The sequence below is a fragment of the Zalophus californianus genome, chromosome 7, assembly GCF_009762305.2.
Source record: "Zalophus californianus isolate mZalCal1 chromosome 7, mZalCal1.pri.v2, whole genome shotgun sequence".
NCBI lineage: Eukaryota > Metazoa > Chordata > Mammalia > Carnivora > Otariidae > Zalophus > Zalophus californianus.
The window spans coordinates 44,316,369-44,331,632 of record NC_045601.1 but is presented as its reverse complement, the minus strand read 5'-3'; the positions used below and the strand labels follow the sequence as shown (position 1 = coordinate 44,331,632).

Sequence of the window (15,264 nt, the reverse complement as noted above, 5' to 3'; positions counted from 1 at the left end):
AAGGCCATGGGCACACAGAGCATGTTCACCCCCACGAGGGCTCACATTGCCTTTCACAGCCATACCTACCTGCCTCTCACCCACCTCCATACTGCCGCAAAGCCTCGCTTCTGTTCTCCATCTCTCTAAATTTGTCACTTCAAGAATGGTATGTACAGTATATAACCTTTTGGGTTTGACTTTTTTCACTCAGCATAATTCTCTAGAGATTCATCCAGATTGTTTCGTATGTCAGTGGCCCATTCCTGTTTATTGCTGAGCACTATTCAATGATATGGATGTACCACGATTTATTTAACCATTCCTTCAGTGAAGGACATCTGGGTTTTCTCTATTGGGGGCCATCACAATAAAGCTGCTCTGAATATTTATGTACAGGTTCTTCCATGAACAGTTTTCGCTCTGAAATAAACACCCAAGAGTCCAATTGCCAGGCGTATGGTCGTAACATGTTTAGTTTTATAAGAAACTGCCAGACTGCTTTCCAGAGTGGTCTGTTGTCTATTAGAAATACATATTCATCGTGAGAAAGTCAGAAAATACAGATAAGTACTGTTACACATTGGTACAATTTTATAGTATATATGTTAATTTTATGGTAACCAATATTACAGTATAGACAATGCTCTACTTCTTTCCCTTCACTCTCATTGTACTTAGAGTTGACTCCTCACCTCTTAGTTCTTGAATACACACTGCCTTGTAGTGTTCTTTAATTGTTTTATGAACAATGGTATTTATTATCTGCAAAAAAATAAGTTAAATACTCAACTTAAATCTAAAAATTAAAAAAAAATCTTCCCTTTGCCTATTTTCTAAAAGAATCTTCCAAGCAGTGCTTCAATTTGCAGTCAAATAGTCATTGTTTGGAAAATCCAGTATTTTTTTTTTCTGGGATCCAACTTACCTGCCTCTGAAATTGGCCTTGGGCTTCCCAGAGATGGGAGGTGCTCTAGAGCTGGGGAGAAGGGTGGGTCTGAGTGGCTTGTAAGTTTCCCACTACAGCCGGATGGGCCATCTCAGAAAATTGATTTTTAAATAATGCTTATTGGAGGTACCTTTATCATTATGAGCATTTTCTAGTCAATGGAAAAATCTTGGCAAATTTTACAAAATTCAAAAATGGTGATGTCAGGGGATGGAGCGTGTGTGTGTGTGTGTGTGTGTGTGTGTGTGTGTGTGTGTGTTTTGGGATGGGGAAAAGGTGGTTATATTTTCATGTGTCTTCTTTGAAGAAATGTCTATTTAAATTTCTTGCCAATTTTAATTTGGTATTTGTTTTTTAATCATTGATTGTAATATTTCTTTATATATGTTGGGTGGTATACACCTATCAGATATATGATGTGTAAATATTTTCTCCCACTCGGTGGTTTTTTTTTTTTATTTTCTTGTTAGTTTCCCTGGAAGCATAAAAGTTTTTAATTTTGATGAAGTCCAATTTATCGATCTGGTTATACTTTTTAAAACATGAAAGGAACCAGGCCAAATCCCACCATGGACCCCGGGGCCACCAAGTCTTCCCTGATGGTCCCCAACAGTACCCCTGTCCAGGGCTGCTCAGTAGTGATTGCCAGTTACCTCAAATTGCCTGCTCTGAGGGGATGGATGAAAGTCACAGCCTAACGAAGAGAAAATCCAGTTCAGGGAGGGAGACTTTAACTATGTAAAGAGTGTAGTGGGGAAGAGAGTTTAAGCCAGTGACCCTCAACCTCGGCTGCACATTGGGATCACCTGAGAGTTTTAAAAATACTGATGCTTGGGTCCCACTCCCACTGATTCTGATTTATGCAGTCTGCAGTACACCTTGGGCTTGAGATTTCTAAAGGCTCCCTAGATGATCCTATTATGCGGCTGCAGGCATGTGGACCTAGGACCAAAGGGCAAAGATTATAAGATTATGGCTAAATATAAGGAAATCTTGTTAGCATTTAGTCATCCGAAAGTGGAATTGACTGTCTTGGGAGTTCTTTTCGCTGGAGGAAGCTGGACAAGAATGCGAGAGGAACAATGTGGAGGGGCCTCCCACTTCAGTACTGAGGATTGACCAGGGACCTCTGAGATCTCATTTGGTTTTACTACAGTCTGCACGTATAGTTTATTCCTTCCCTTAATCATGGTGCCTTTACTCTAAATAACCTTCTGGTCGGGTTATAAATATCTGCAAGTTGAAAGGGGAGGGCTATTTGCTCACGGATGTTGCTTACCCAGGCAGAACTAAATGATTAAATGAACCTCTCCTGCCCAACATTGATTATTTGCTTTTTCTCACTTTCCACCCTTGGAAAAAAAATCCATTCCCTTCCCCACCCATCAGTCCACTGTCTGCACCTTCTCTGCCTCTTTTGAGTGCTGATTGCCGTGCTGACTGGACAATGAAGCCCCACGTCCCAAGGAAGCAAATGACTGGATCCTGCATTAGACGCCCTGCATGGCGTAGCGCTCTCACAAACTCTATTTTACAAGACTTTTGAGAAGTGGTTATATATTTCTGTTCTTATTACCTGACAACAGTATTGAATCCAGAACACTAAATCCATAGCAATCCATGGAAGGTATAGGAAATTAGTTTTATTGGGCCTCAGAGGTCCCCCAAAACCAAAGCCAGGAAGGGATTTCCATGAGAGCTTTACAATTTGATGGTGTGTTGGCTTTTCAAGGTTAAAGCTCGATCAGTTATGAACTCTATCCCCTTAGTATTTATTGTACAAACAGGACACTTTTGAAATAGAAAGGATTCGATTCCTATGGCTGCTCAAACGAATTACCACATAGTTAGTGACTTACACCAACACAGATTTATTATCTTACAGCATTGGAGGTCAGAAATCTCACTGGGCTAAAATTGTGGAGAGCTGTGTGGCTTCTGGAGGCTCTAGAGGAGAATCTGTTTCCTTGCACTTTCCAGCTTCTGGAGGTGGTCTGCAGTCCTTGGCTCGTGGCCCCTTCCTCTATCTGGAAAGCCAGCAGGATAGCATCTTCAAATTTGACCCTGTGGGAGAATCTGGGGCCTACCCAGATCATCCAGGTTAATCTCTCCAGCTCCTTGATTTAATCACATCTGCAGAGTCCCTTTTACCACATAGAGTAATGTATCCAGAGGAGCCAGGGATTAGGATGTGAAGGGGGCCATTATTCCACCTACCACAAGAGGAGTATTAATAATTACACCAAGACAAGTGAGGGTACGTTGGCACCAAGCCGGGCCAGCTGGGACATGTTGCTCTGCTCTTTAGAAGCTGCATCTGGTCAATGAAGACACATTCTCCACCTAGACAGACACTGTGCTCTGTGAATTTCCCGACTGATTTTTTTTTCAGGTCTTTAAATTTTTTATTGTTATGTTAATCACCATACATTACATCATTAGTTTTTGATGCAGTGTTCCATGATTCATTGTTTGCGTATAACACCCAGAGCTCCACGCAGAACGTGCCCTCCTTAATGCCCATCACCAGGCCAACCCATCCCCCCACCCTCCCCCCCTCTAGAACCCTCAGTTTGTTTCTCAGAGTCCATCGTCTCTCATGGTTCGTCTCCCCCTCCGATTTACTCCCCTTCATTCTTCCCCTTTTTAAAGTCGTTCTGGTTACCTGTTCATATGTGACTTTAGCAAAGAGAACACTCAGTCATGCGTGGAGGAAACGGATTGGGGCGGGAGGGCCACTGGATGTCTCTTGGGTGAAGTATGAATTCAGCAGCCTGGGGTGACAAACAGAGCACGGCCTGCCAAGTCAAAGGAGCCTGGGTATAAAGTGTGGCTTCTTTTTACGCTTTAAGTACTTTGGGACATTTATTCTTTCCCAACTCCAAGGTGATAAGACCTACCTTATGGAGTTTTTGAAGGGAGTAGATAATGTATAAATGGCGACCAGTCTTGATGCATTTCTCTGATTAAATGTATGTCTCAGAATTAGTAATCCCTGCCTCATTCCACTTTTAGGATACTAACTTATTTTAAGATTTTGTAACTAGGTGTAGCTTTTAACAATTTTTTGTGAGTTTTTCTTTTACTCCTTGTTGGAAAAGGCAAAACTGGTTCTCATGCATACAAATTTAGAAAATATTATATCCATCATTTTCAGCTGAATTCCTTGATTCCCTCATTGCTTACAATAGAATTTTTAGGTGATAGCCATAAATACAAAGCTTTTGGGGGCTGTTAAAATAAAATGCCAATACATTCTTTTACAATATGCCATCATATGCTGAACATTCTTCAGGAAAATAGCAGCCAATGTTGAATATGCAGAATATTCCCTTTTGCTTGACATTTAAAATAGAAAATGGCTTACTTCACACATTTTGCTACTTTTTCAAGGCTTAATACTGCCACAGAATAGCTATAATAAAGTTGAGAGTAATTTCATAAGAAGTGGTTATTTTTCTAGCTGTATGAAAATAAACATGAAATTGATAGAAAAGAAATGAACATCGTAAGTTCTCTCCAAGTTCCCTTTAAACTCTCCCCTAGACCACTGACTTATATGGTTCCCCACATTGAGCAGCCTGAAACCACAGGTGATCTTGTTGGAAGAGTAACATTTTAGGAAAGTAAGGGCTCCATAAAAACTTATACTCTTACATTGGGAAAATGTTTTTGTCATCCAAACATTCACTAAAAAAAAGGGGAGAGGGGCGCCCGGATGGCTCAGTCGTTAAGCGTCTGCCTTCGGCTCAGGTCATGATCCCAGGGTCCTGGGATGGAGCCCCACGTTGGGCTCCCTGCTCCACGGGAAGCCTGCTTCTCCCTCTCCCACTCCCCTGCTTGTGTTCCTGCTCTCGCTAACTCTTTCTCTGTCAAATAAATAAATAAAAAATCTTAAAAAAAAAAAAAGGGAGAGAGAAATTTCAAAATCCTGTGTCCAACGAGTCTACTTCAACTATTCTGGGTAATGTGATTCATGTGAATTTTTTAGAATTTCATCTGTATGTGTTCATTAGACAACATGCTGCATGGTTTGGCTTCATCTTTATACCCGATAAATTTTTTATAATTGCTGTGAGTTGTTTTTGACAAATAATCATAAAAGTTTCTTACATTGTCAACTACCTATTCTAGCAATCCAGATTACATCCTCGGAGGACAGGTGTAGAGTCTCATGATCCTCCCTGACCCCATCTGCCAGCCACTAAAAATTTCATCCCACATGTGCCAGTTTCTCTTACTGGTTTTGTTGTTCTTATTGTTGTTGTTGTTGTTGTTATAAGAAATTTGGCAAGAAAAGTTTAATACCCTGGATGTGGGGGATAATTTAATAACATATGACTATACACAAAATTTAAAAGAACTTCATTCAGCAAATATTTATTTATTCTATGCCTGCTATGTGCCAGGCACTGTTTTGGTGCTTAACTTTTCATTTATAAATAAAGATGACAAGAACACCCAAAATTACCAGGTGGATTAATGCAAAGGCTAAGATTCCAAACCAATGAAACTTGAATAGACCAGCCATCTCAAGCATCCTGAACATCTGAGTGCCAATGCCAGAGAATTTGCAGAGATTGCGTTAACAGTGGAATCTTTCATTAGCTGTGGATCAGAATCTGGAGGCAAGCAACCGTGTTGATCCTCTGCAGTGCTGAGCAATTTGAGTAATGGAACTGCACTTGAAAAGCCAGGTCAGGCAGCCTCAGCCCTGTGGCAGCCGCTGAGGATAAAAGCAATAGTGCACATCTTCCTTACAAAAATACCCTCATAAGCAGCTTGCTGTATTTCTTTTTGTAAGAATGGCATCTTCAAAGGCTATGATTTTTAAGTTTATAGTACTAAAATATGATTATAAATGGAAGGTTTTTAAATTAATACTTAGCCTTTATGACTCTTTATATTTTTTATTTTTTTAAAAGATTTTATTTATTTATTTGACAGAGAGAGACACAGCAAGAGAGGGAACACAAGCAGGGGGAGTGGGAGAGGGAGAAGCAGACTCCCTGTGGAGCAGGGATCCATCCCAGGACCCTGGGATCACGACCTGACCCGAAGGCAGACACTTAACGACTGAGCCACCCAGCCGCCCCATTTTTTTTTATTTTTTAAACTGTCACTGGTGAGTAGGGAATTGGAGAAATTGGCATCATTGAGGCCGCAAAGCATTTCACATGAAATACTGAGGTGATAGAGCAATGAATGTTTGAACTTGGTTTCCCCCTGCCTGAAAAGTCAGTACAGTGTCTTTTGAGATCGCCATCTTTCTTTCTTTCTTTTTTTTTAAAAGATTTTATTTATTTATTTGACACACAGAGAGAGAGATAACAAGAGCAGGAACACAAGCAGGGGGGAGCAGGAGAGGGAGAATCAGGCTTCCTGTGGAGCAGGGAGCCCGATGTGGGGCTCAATCCCAGGACCCTGGGATCATGACCTGAGCCAAAGGTGGAAACCCAACAACTGAGCCACCCAGGCGTCCCAAGATGGCCATCTTTCTAAATTAGCTAGGGTAAGTGTTGCTAGCTTCTCTGGGTGGGAGAGAGTGCTTCCCATGCAGCCATTCAGAAACCCAGACTCCTTCCATCTTGTGGCTCTGCCATCCTCGCGGGTAGGGATTAACAAACTGTGATCTGTGAGCCAGCCCCTTTTTTTGTCGAATATAGTTTTATTGGAGTGCACCTGTGCCCATTTCTTTATATATTAACCACAGCTGCTGTTGCTCTACAGCAATAGCTTTGAGTAGTTGTGACAGAATTGTGTGACCTACGTGCCTAAAATATTTACTATCTAGCCCTTTAAGAAAAAATTTGCCAGCTCCTGAGCTAGGTTTTTGGAGTCCTTTGCAGGGACTATCTTTTGAGACAACCTAGAGACTTTTATGGCTGTGTCTAGAGTAGTATACATAACCTCCTCCTTGTTCTTTTGGCCAGAACTCCAGCACATGGCCACACCTGATTGCCAGGGAGGCTGGGAAATGTAGTCAAGTCGTTTGTAGAGGAAGAAAAGAAAATAGGTTTAGTGAACACATAGCCAGTCTCTGCCACCTTAGCAATTTCCATTTGCTAGAAGTTTTGGAAGGATTAGAGAAATTGGGGATAAACTGTGAGGCAAGTCCAGACCGGTGGCCAGAAGTCAAAACTCCTTTTACGTAAATCTATTCATAAACTCCACATCACAAACAAATACTGTGAACTCACATCATCAGGACAAGCTGTAAGAGAAAATGGAATGAGCTAGAGGAGTTGCAGAAGTTTCAAATGGAAAGGCTTGTGGTTGCCCTGGAGTGTGGCCAGGAAAAACCAGCTAGTTGTCTCCCAGGAGAATGCATGGGATGTGTTTGTCACCAGGTGCATAGCCCAGCCCCTCCTGCATACTCAGACACCCAGTTTTGTCACCAGACCTATGTGTGTCTGTCTCCCATGGACTAGAATGTTAATGACACAAACTCACAGAAATCAGAGCATCAGCTTGCTGAGATAAAGAACAAAGGTTGGCTCAAACATGAAGGCTGAAGCAGAGCCACCACTCTGCACATCTTCAGGGGCTCCCATGGATGGAAGACTTGTTGTCAACTATTTAAAGTTTTGAGAGTTTTTATGTACTCCCTTCTATGAAAGGGAATACCGTCCCTCCCTTATTTCCTGACTTCTTTGTACTGTTTTCGTATTATCAATGATTTTAATAGTTAATTTTTAACAATATAATCCCTAGGGGTTTTAAGCCCATTTCCCTGAAATGTAGGTTCTTCTTTTCTGAATTCTTTATTTTGCTTTACTCTTATTTGGCTGGGTTTCATACATTGTCAGGAAGTAATGTATGGTTGTACAGACTGTCCACAGTGCAATTTGCCCGTCTTTAGGGAATATTTTCCCGCAGATGGTAGTCAAGTGCCCTGAAGAAAGGAAGACTTCATAGTCACTGGAAAAGTGCCATCGGGCTGGTGGTGGGTCTGTCCAGAAACGTTCAGAGGGGCTGTTATCTCCCAAGTCTTTGCTTCCTTGAAAACATTTCTTAAATGTATTTGTATTCAAAGGATAATTTTCCGAGGTTACATTTTCTTTTTCTCAGAACTTTATAGTTATTGGGATTTGTTTTATTTTTTGAAAAATTGAGGATTGCCCCCAGTCCTTTTCAATCTCTTGAGTTACTGGATTTTATCATTCAGTAGTTTGGGGGTTTTCCCAAAAAGAGCCCACAGGTGTCATATCTCTGGCTCTTCTTGTTTGGGAATATCTCTGATGTCTTTACACTTGTAGGTCAGCTTAGTCTATGACCTGTCCCACTCCCTTGGGTGTGCAATTCCTTGGTGGCCTTGAACTGCCCCCTCCCCCAGTTCATTAAAGAGCCCCAGATAATGGTGGATTCCAATCCTCTCGCACCCTGCCTCCTTGAGAATATGAGGAAGTAGGAAAGGGTTTTTGTTCCTGAGAATGTTTCCTTCATTTTTTCCTGAGTTTGCTTAATCACCACTCAACCTACTCTCTCCAAATTAGAGATCTGAAAGTATATTCACCAAAATGTGAACATGAGTCCAAAGACAGACAGAATGGCAGAGTTGTCACATGCGAGTCTAAGCTCCAGAGTCAGACCCCCCCCCCCCCCGGGTGTTAATTTCAGCTCACTCTCTAGCAAGGGGTTCCTAGCTTTTCTGTGCTATGGGTCCCTTTGTTGGTCTGGTAAGCCTAGAGAGATCCCTTTCACAATGTTTTTAAATGTCTAAAATAAAATACATAGCATTACAAAGCAGGCTGATTATATTAAAATAAAGTTTTCAAAATATTTTTAAATGGGATGATATAGTAATATCCAAATCACAGGATCTAGAAGCACACCGGATATCTACTGTCATTTCAAAACAGTGATGAGTACAGACCTGGAAAGATCTGCAGCAATTGTAATGTGATATGAAAATATATGTGATTTCTATTGGCTAAAAGTCTAAGATACTGCTAATACTAACGGTGCTCAGCGCTTACATTTATCATGAAGAAATGCTAAATGTCAGTTAGAGGTCAGTGAAAATAAAAATCCTGGGTTTATGCCTAGGTTTACAGCACCTCTGAATTCGGTACAGGAACCCCTGATGCTACCAGTTATATAGCCTTGTGCAGAAATTACTTAACTTCTCTCATCTGTAATTTCTCCATCAGCAAGTGGGGGTCTAATAGTAGATACAGTGTAACTAGCCGCATCAGGGCTTCCTGTATAGAAATGAATATAGGAATGTAAATCACTTACCACAGTGTCTGGCACAGTGAACGCTCAACAAATGCCATTATTAAAGAGGGTAGAACTTAGAGTGCTTATATTTTATGTTCTGCACCCTTTTAAGTATTGTGTAAATTATGTATTGGTGAAACAATATGCATATATTATTTTTATAATCATAAAACAATAAAGTTATTTTTACTTTGAAAATATATAAAGCGAGCAATCCCCTCAAATCAAAAGGGGTCTAAATACATATCTCTGCCATTGAAAAGTGGGACCGAATTGCACCCAAACACTGATTAGGAGGTTCTAAATGCTTTATTCTCAGTTTTAATGGACAAACAGGAGCACAAAGGGAAGGTGCTTCTTTGTGTCTGTTTTCCTCATTATTTTCACATAACCAAAACTCTTCGCTCATTATATTGCTAAGCACTAACTTAGTCACAGGCCTGGTCTCTGTCTCATTTAAGTCTTTTGGGGGATGTGGTTTTATTTTAAGAATAAATACATTGTGAACCATTCTATGGAATCTCAAATTTAGCAAGGTCATTCAGTTGAACTTGAATGTAAATTTGGTGAGAGCTTTCACATCCAGTTCCTTCTTGATGCTGCACAGAACCAGACATTAATGTGCGGGAGAGAGGCTGCCTCCCATTGCTCTGTGGAGATTTGTGTCAGCAGTTATTGATTGCCTTGGTATTTCCTTTGTGTACTAACCAGTCTTACCTTTAGATAAAAGGACTGACCTTATGTAAGAAGTAAGTAGTAAGCTCGGGATGACAGAGGCAGAGCATGTCTCCTTCTCTGCTGGATCCCTGACATCTAGTACAGTGCCTGGCACAGTAAGTGTTTGGCAATGATTTATTCAATGAAAGGCTTATCTCTACAAGAAACGTTAAAGGTTAAATTTCAGTTTTCAAGGCTGAACATTAGGAATTTTCACATAAGAAGCAAAAAGCTGTTGATTGATAAGGACGCTTTACATCTCAAGTTGATGCGACCAGCTGAAAAGTAAAAAAAAAAAAAAAAAGATTCCACAATAGCAAGCCACTACTTTGATTCATTCTTTGGTTGAACTGATGGAGTGCTCAGAGAAAAACCAGTTCAATGTCATAGTAGCTATTACAGTATTGTGGGGGAGTGCGAGGGTGGTGCTCACATCAGGGGTGGAAAACTTGCTGAGGAATTTATTCTATTCATAGGAAAAATCATATTTAACATTCAGATTTATTATTCATAAGTCATTCCACAGTGAAATTGTGAACTGAGTCATTATCACATACTATATTTCCATGTCTATATTTATATTATTGATGTGTCTACGTGCACAGAGTTCAGCAAACTGGTCTGTAAGAGATCAGATGGTACATACTTCAGGCTTTACAAGCCAAGCAGCCTCTGTCACAGCTACCCAGCGCTGCTACGGACATGGCTCTCTTCCAGTAAAACTTTACAAAACCAGACAGCTGCCAGATTTGTTAGCTAACTGACCCCCAATGTAAACTACACCTGTCCTTGCAAACTTTTCACTAATCTTCAGCACCAGGAAACAGCCATTTCCTCTGCAAAGTGTGTCACTAGTAAAACTGCTGAAGGCTCTACACAAAACGTTACAAATCTCTTTGCACTTCAAATGTACAGACTTGCTCTTATGGCTAATTGTAATAATTTCTACCTCACTTTAGAATACGTGCTGTATGTGCCTTCTGTTTTGGTTCTTGGTGGCGTGGAAGGCCATATCTGTTAGGTTTGTGATAAGGATATCCATGGCATGCGTGCAGTCCAGAGAAATGTCTTCAGTGTTTTGCTTTATCGTTTTCATTTTACATAGAGGAATGAGTGGGGTGCCAATGCGAAGCCGTAACCCGGAGCAAAGATGTAAAAGGGAAGGGATATTAAAGTCATCACTTACAGAGCAGGATGGAGCAAAGGCATCTGTAGACATCGAGTGAATTCCAAAAGTCGTATGCATAGAGTGTGCCTCAGAAGGACCAGCAATATCAGATCAGGACAATAATATTATCAAATTAACTTTCCCAGAATCACATGTCCAGAGAAAAGAGGCCCTTATACGCACAAGCTAGTTTGACAGTAAAGGAGGATATTTCAAGTGACCAATCTCTATAGTTTGGTGATACCTCACCGTTCCCGTCTCCCTCAAAATTACAGAGAGAGACATCATAGATGGTTCATGGATGCCAAATTTAGGGGACACCTCTAAATTCTGATTTTTTAAAAACATGTTTATATGGTAGTAACAAACCCAAAGTTCAAATGTTTTTAAGTCTTAAGACATTAGATCATTTTATTTTTATAACAAGTACAAAATTTAATTCAAGAGGGAATAAGAAAGTAACTGTTGTTGACTGTCTGTCACATTTTTGATAGCACTCCATGGATTTTGAGGATTAGACAATACTGTGGAATGTAGTGATAATGATGTTGTAAGATTTTATTATGGAATAACCAAATATTCTGGGCCCAAGGCCAATACTTCTTAGTGATATTCTGGAATTGGGAAGTGAGACTTGAGGGTTATTTAAGCAAAGGTGGCAGCTATTCATCAGGTACCCAAATTTTTATTTAGAAAAAGAATTGATTAATTATTAAAACCATAAAATGATTTCTCCTGTGACATCTGTCACATCATGATATTCTTTACAATCAATTACTCATCCATTTATTTCATTTTTCTGTCTTTCCTGCCATTACCAGGTACGTGTGAGAGAAGGAAATAAAGAATTCCAGTATGGCTGTAGGAGAACTCATTTTTCTTTTTGTCAAAGTTTCCCCCCTCCCACAGCCATGATAATATTTCTTGATGATTGTTCATTTCTATGCATTGAGAAAGAACAGCATCCATCTTCATCAATAATCCATTAAGATCGTTGCAAGATCTGTTGAATTAAAGTTGTGTCCTTGCCCTGTGCAATAGAGATATGGACTGCTCTTAGAAGCTTGAAAATAAGGAATGGAAGAACAAAAAGAATTACTATGTTGCAATGCAACTAATGAAGCAACTGGGAGATGGGAAGAGAATTAGGTGGGAGGCCCTGGGAGGGTCAAGGCACTAGGTCAACTGTCACTACAAGACTGTGCCCTAAGCACTCTACTGAACCTGCCTCACCTTCTGCTTCCTCAGCTCCAAGATATTCATCATAGTCCTTTCATACTTCTCAGAGGGGTTGGTTTTTTAAAAAAATGATAAGAGATGAAAATACTTTGGATGAAGTTGACAGTAGCTTTGTTTGCTAAGATTATCATACTTAAGTAGTATTGTTATTAATTGTGCTTTCCTAAATACGGTTCTCAGAATACTTCTCAGGAATGGAGACTAATGGAGAAATGGGAGAACTTTATAGGTTAAATGTTGGCAGGAATTACACCTACAACAACACAACTGTAGAAGATGTTAAGTGTAGATCCTCTCTGTGTAAGGAGATGGTATGTGAAAATAGCGGAGTAAATGCACCATGAGAAATGCTTAGAAAAGAATCACATACCTCAGAACAGTCAGCTTCAGTCATTGAGATTCAGTCTTAATTTCTCTCTGTTGATCCTCCTCTAAAATGCATTCTTTCCTATTTCTCCTGCCATCATCTTAGTTCAGACCACCATCATCTCTCATTTAGGCCATTACAATAGTCTCTTGGTCGGCCTGCTTCCCCTTATTCCTCTCTACAGTTAATCACCTACCAGCAGCCAGAGTGGTCCATTTAAAACACCAATTAGATTACACTCTCTTCTGCTGAACACTCTTCTTTCTCATTGCATTTTGAGCAAAATTTAAATGCCTTGCTCACCTGTAATGGCCTACACACCTTTCCAGTGCTTTTATGGCTCCAGCCTCCACTCTCAACACTTGCCCGCCATACTGTGTTTCCCTATCTTCTTCTTAGAAAGGGGGAAATAATTGTAGCTTCCTCATGAGATATTAAGAAGGTGAATAGTGTAAATTCCATTAAACAGTGCCTAGTACAGAGGATGCACTCAACTATGAATTACTAGTAAGTGTTAGACATCAGCAACATTGGCTGCCCTTCCCGTTCTAGAACTAACCATGCCCTTTCCTCCTTGGGACTTTTGCTTTTGATGCCCTCTGCCTGGACTGCTCTTTCCCAGCTCCTCCCATGGCTGCTTCGGTCTCAACCCCAGGGCTTCGTCTGTAAAGAACACTTCCCCTCACTATCTAAGTAGCTTCCACCAAACTCTCATGTCACCCTGCCGCCTGTTTCCTTCATAATGTTTCCCAAAATCATATTACAGATTAATTCCTTCAACTGTTTTCAGTCTCTCCCACAACAGACTGGAATCTAAGAATGGAGTTATAGCCATCTTATTTATCCCTGTATCCCCAGCTCAGGAAATGGTAGAAACTTAGTGTTTCTGATGGACAGTGAGGTGATAACTAGGGTCTGAGCTCACAGTTAAGCTCAGTTATTGAATGAATAATTCATTGTTGAGTCTATTAGTTCTATATAGCTGCTATAACAGATTACCACAGACTTGGTGGCTTAAGACAACAGAAATTTACTTTCTCACAGTTCTGAGGACCAGAAGTCCAAAAATCTGTTTTGGACTGGTTTGCACCCCAGCAGACTCTCAGCCTAGGGTGGGTGATGGTCCAATGAGACCAAAGAAAAGACCCAGGGGCAGCGATCAAGATGTAGGTTTACTTATGCAAAGGGAGCATCTGCTGCTGGGATCTACGTGCAGCCAGTTTTTAGATCATAGCAACTTAACCCTGCAACCCTCAGTAGCCCTTCCCCTCCTTGCCTGGCCAGCATTTCCAAAAAATCAAGACCCGCCGCATGGACACTCTTCATTACAAGGGAGACACTCCAGGTTGGCCACCCCCTGAGCCGCCCCTGACCCTGAACCCTGAACAACACACTCTGCTATGCATCCTGCCTGATGGGAATACAGAAGGAGGACAAGATCTCTACATTTTCAGGATAGTGATTAACAGGGGCATTCCGGGTATGCTCGCACAACCTAGCTATCCAGCATGTACGGTATACCAGGCCAGAATTCAGCAGAGACGTGCTCCATGCAGAGTCTCTGGGGGAGAATCTGTTCTGGCCTCTTCCAGCGGCTGTGGCTGCCAGCATTCCTTGGCTTATGGCTCATGTATCGCTCCATTCCTTAAGGAGAGCATCTTCCAATCTCCCTCTTCTCCATCTTCACATACCCTTCTTCTGTATGTGTCTACCATCTCCCTCTGCCTCCCTCTAATAAGATACATGTGATTGCCTTTAGGGCCCACCTGAACCTAGGTATATTAGTCTGTGCTCAGGCTACCATATCAAAATACCACAAGCTGGGTGGCTTAAACAGCAGAAATTTATTTCTCACACCTGGAGGCTAGAAGTCCCAGATCAGAGGCCAGCAAGGTTCAGTTTCTGGTAAGAGCTCTCTTCCTGGCTTGCAGATGGCTACCTTCTCACTCTGTCCTCACTTAGCCTTTTCTCTGTGTGCATACAGGAGGTGGGGGATGTGGGAGAGAGAGCTCTCTGGCGTCTCATGAGGACCCCAATCCACCTTTATGACCTCATTTCACCTTAATCACTTCCAGGGAGGCCCCATCTCTAAATATAAGATACATTGGGGGTCACAGCTTCAAAATACATATTTGGGGGTGGGGTAGACACAGTTCAGTCTATGTCACCCAGGATAATCTGTCATCTAAAAATGTTTAACTTAATCATATCTGCAAAGACCCTTTTTCAAATGAAATAATTAACATTCAAGAGTTCCAGGTATTCAAATATGGATGTATTTCGGGGGGGGGGTGGCAGGGCCACTTTTCAGCCGAGGAAGAAAATGCATTGCTAAACTTAACTATATTCATGGATTCTCAAAGATGTTTTGTGCTGCCGGGGAGTAGTTGCTCTAAATTAATAAAGTAAAGCAGAATAAAAACTTAAGGGGATTCCTGTGACTTACATAATCGTGCATCATGGTAAGGAAACTCGACATAAAAATAAGTTCAAACTATAAACCAGGGGTCTGTTATTTGCATTGACAAAAAAGCCTTCTGCTCTGGATGGATTGATTGCTGTGCTCTTCTTTTAAGTGGCCAATTCTATAAATGCATTTGCAGTTCAGTTTGATTCATGCTG

General features: G+C 41.0%; 1 protein-coding gene across 1 annotated transcript in view; it reads left to right on the top strand.

Annotated features, from left to right (window-relative positions):
* The window catches only part of SLC35F1 (solute carrier family 35 member F1), a 388,048-nt gene that overhangs the window by 360,541 nt on the left and 12,243 nt on the right, over positions 1 to 15,264 (top strand). The window contains 1 exon segment of the mRNA XM_035728712.1: positions 8,100 to 8,106. Coding sequence (XP_035584605.1) covers positions 8,100 to 8,106 — 7 coding nt within the window.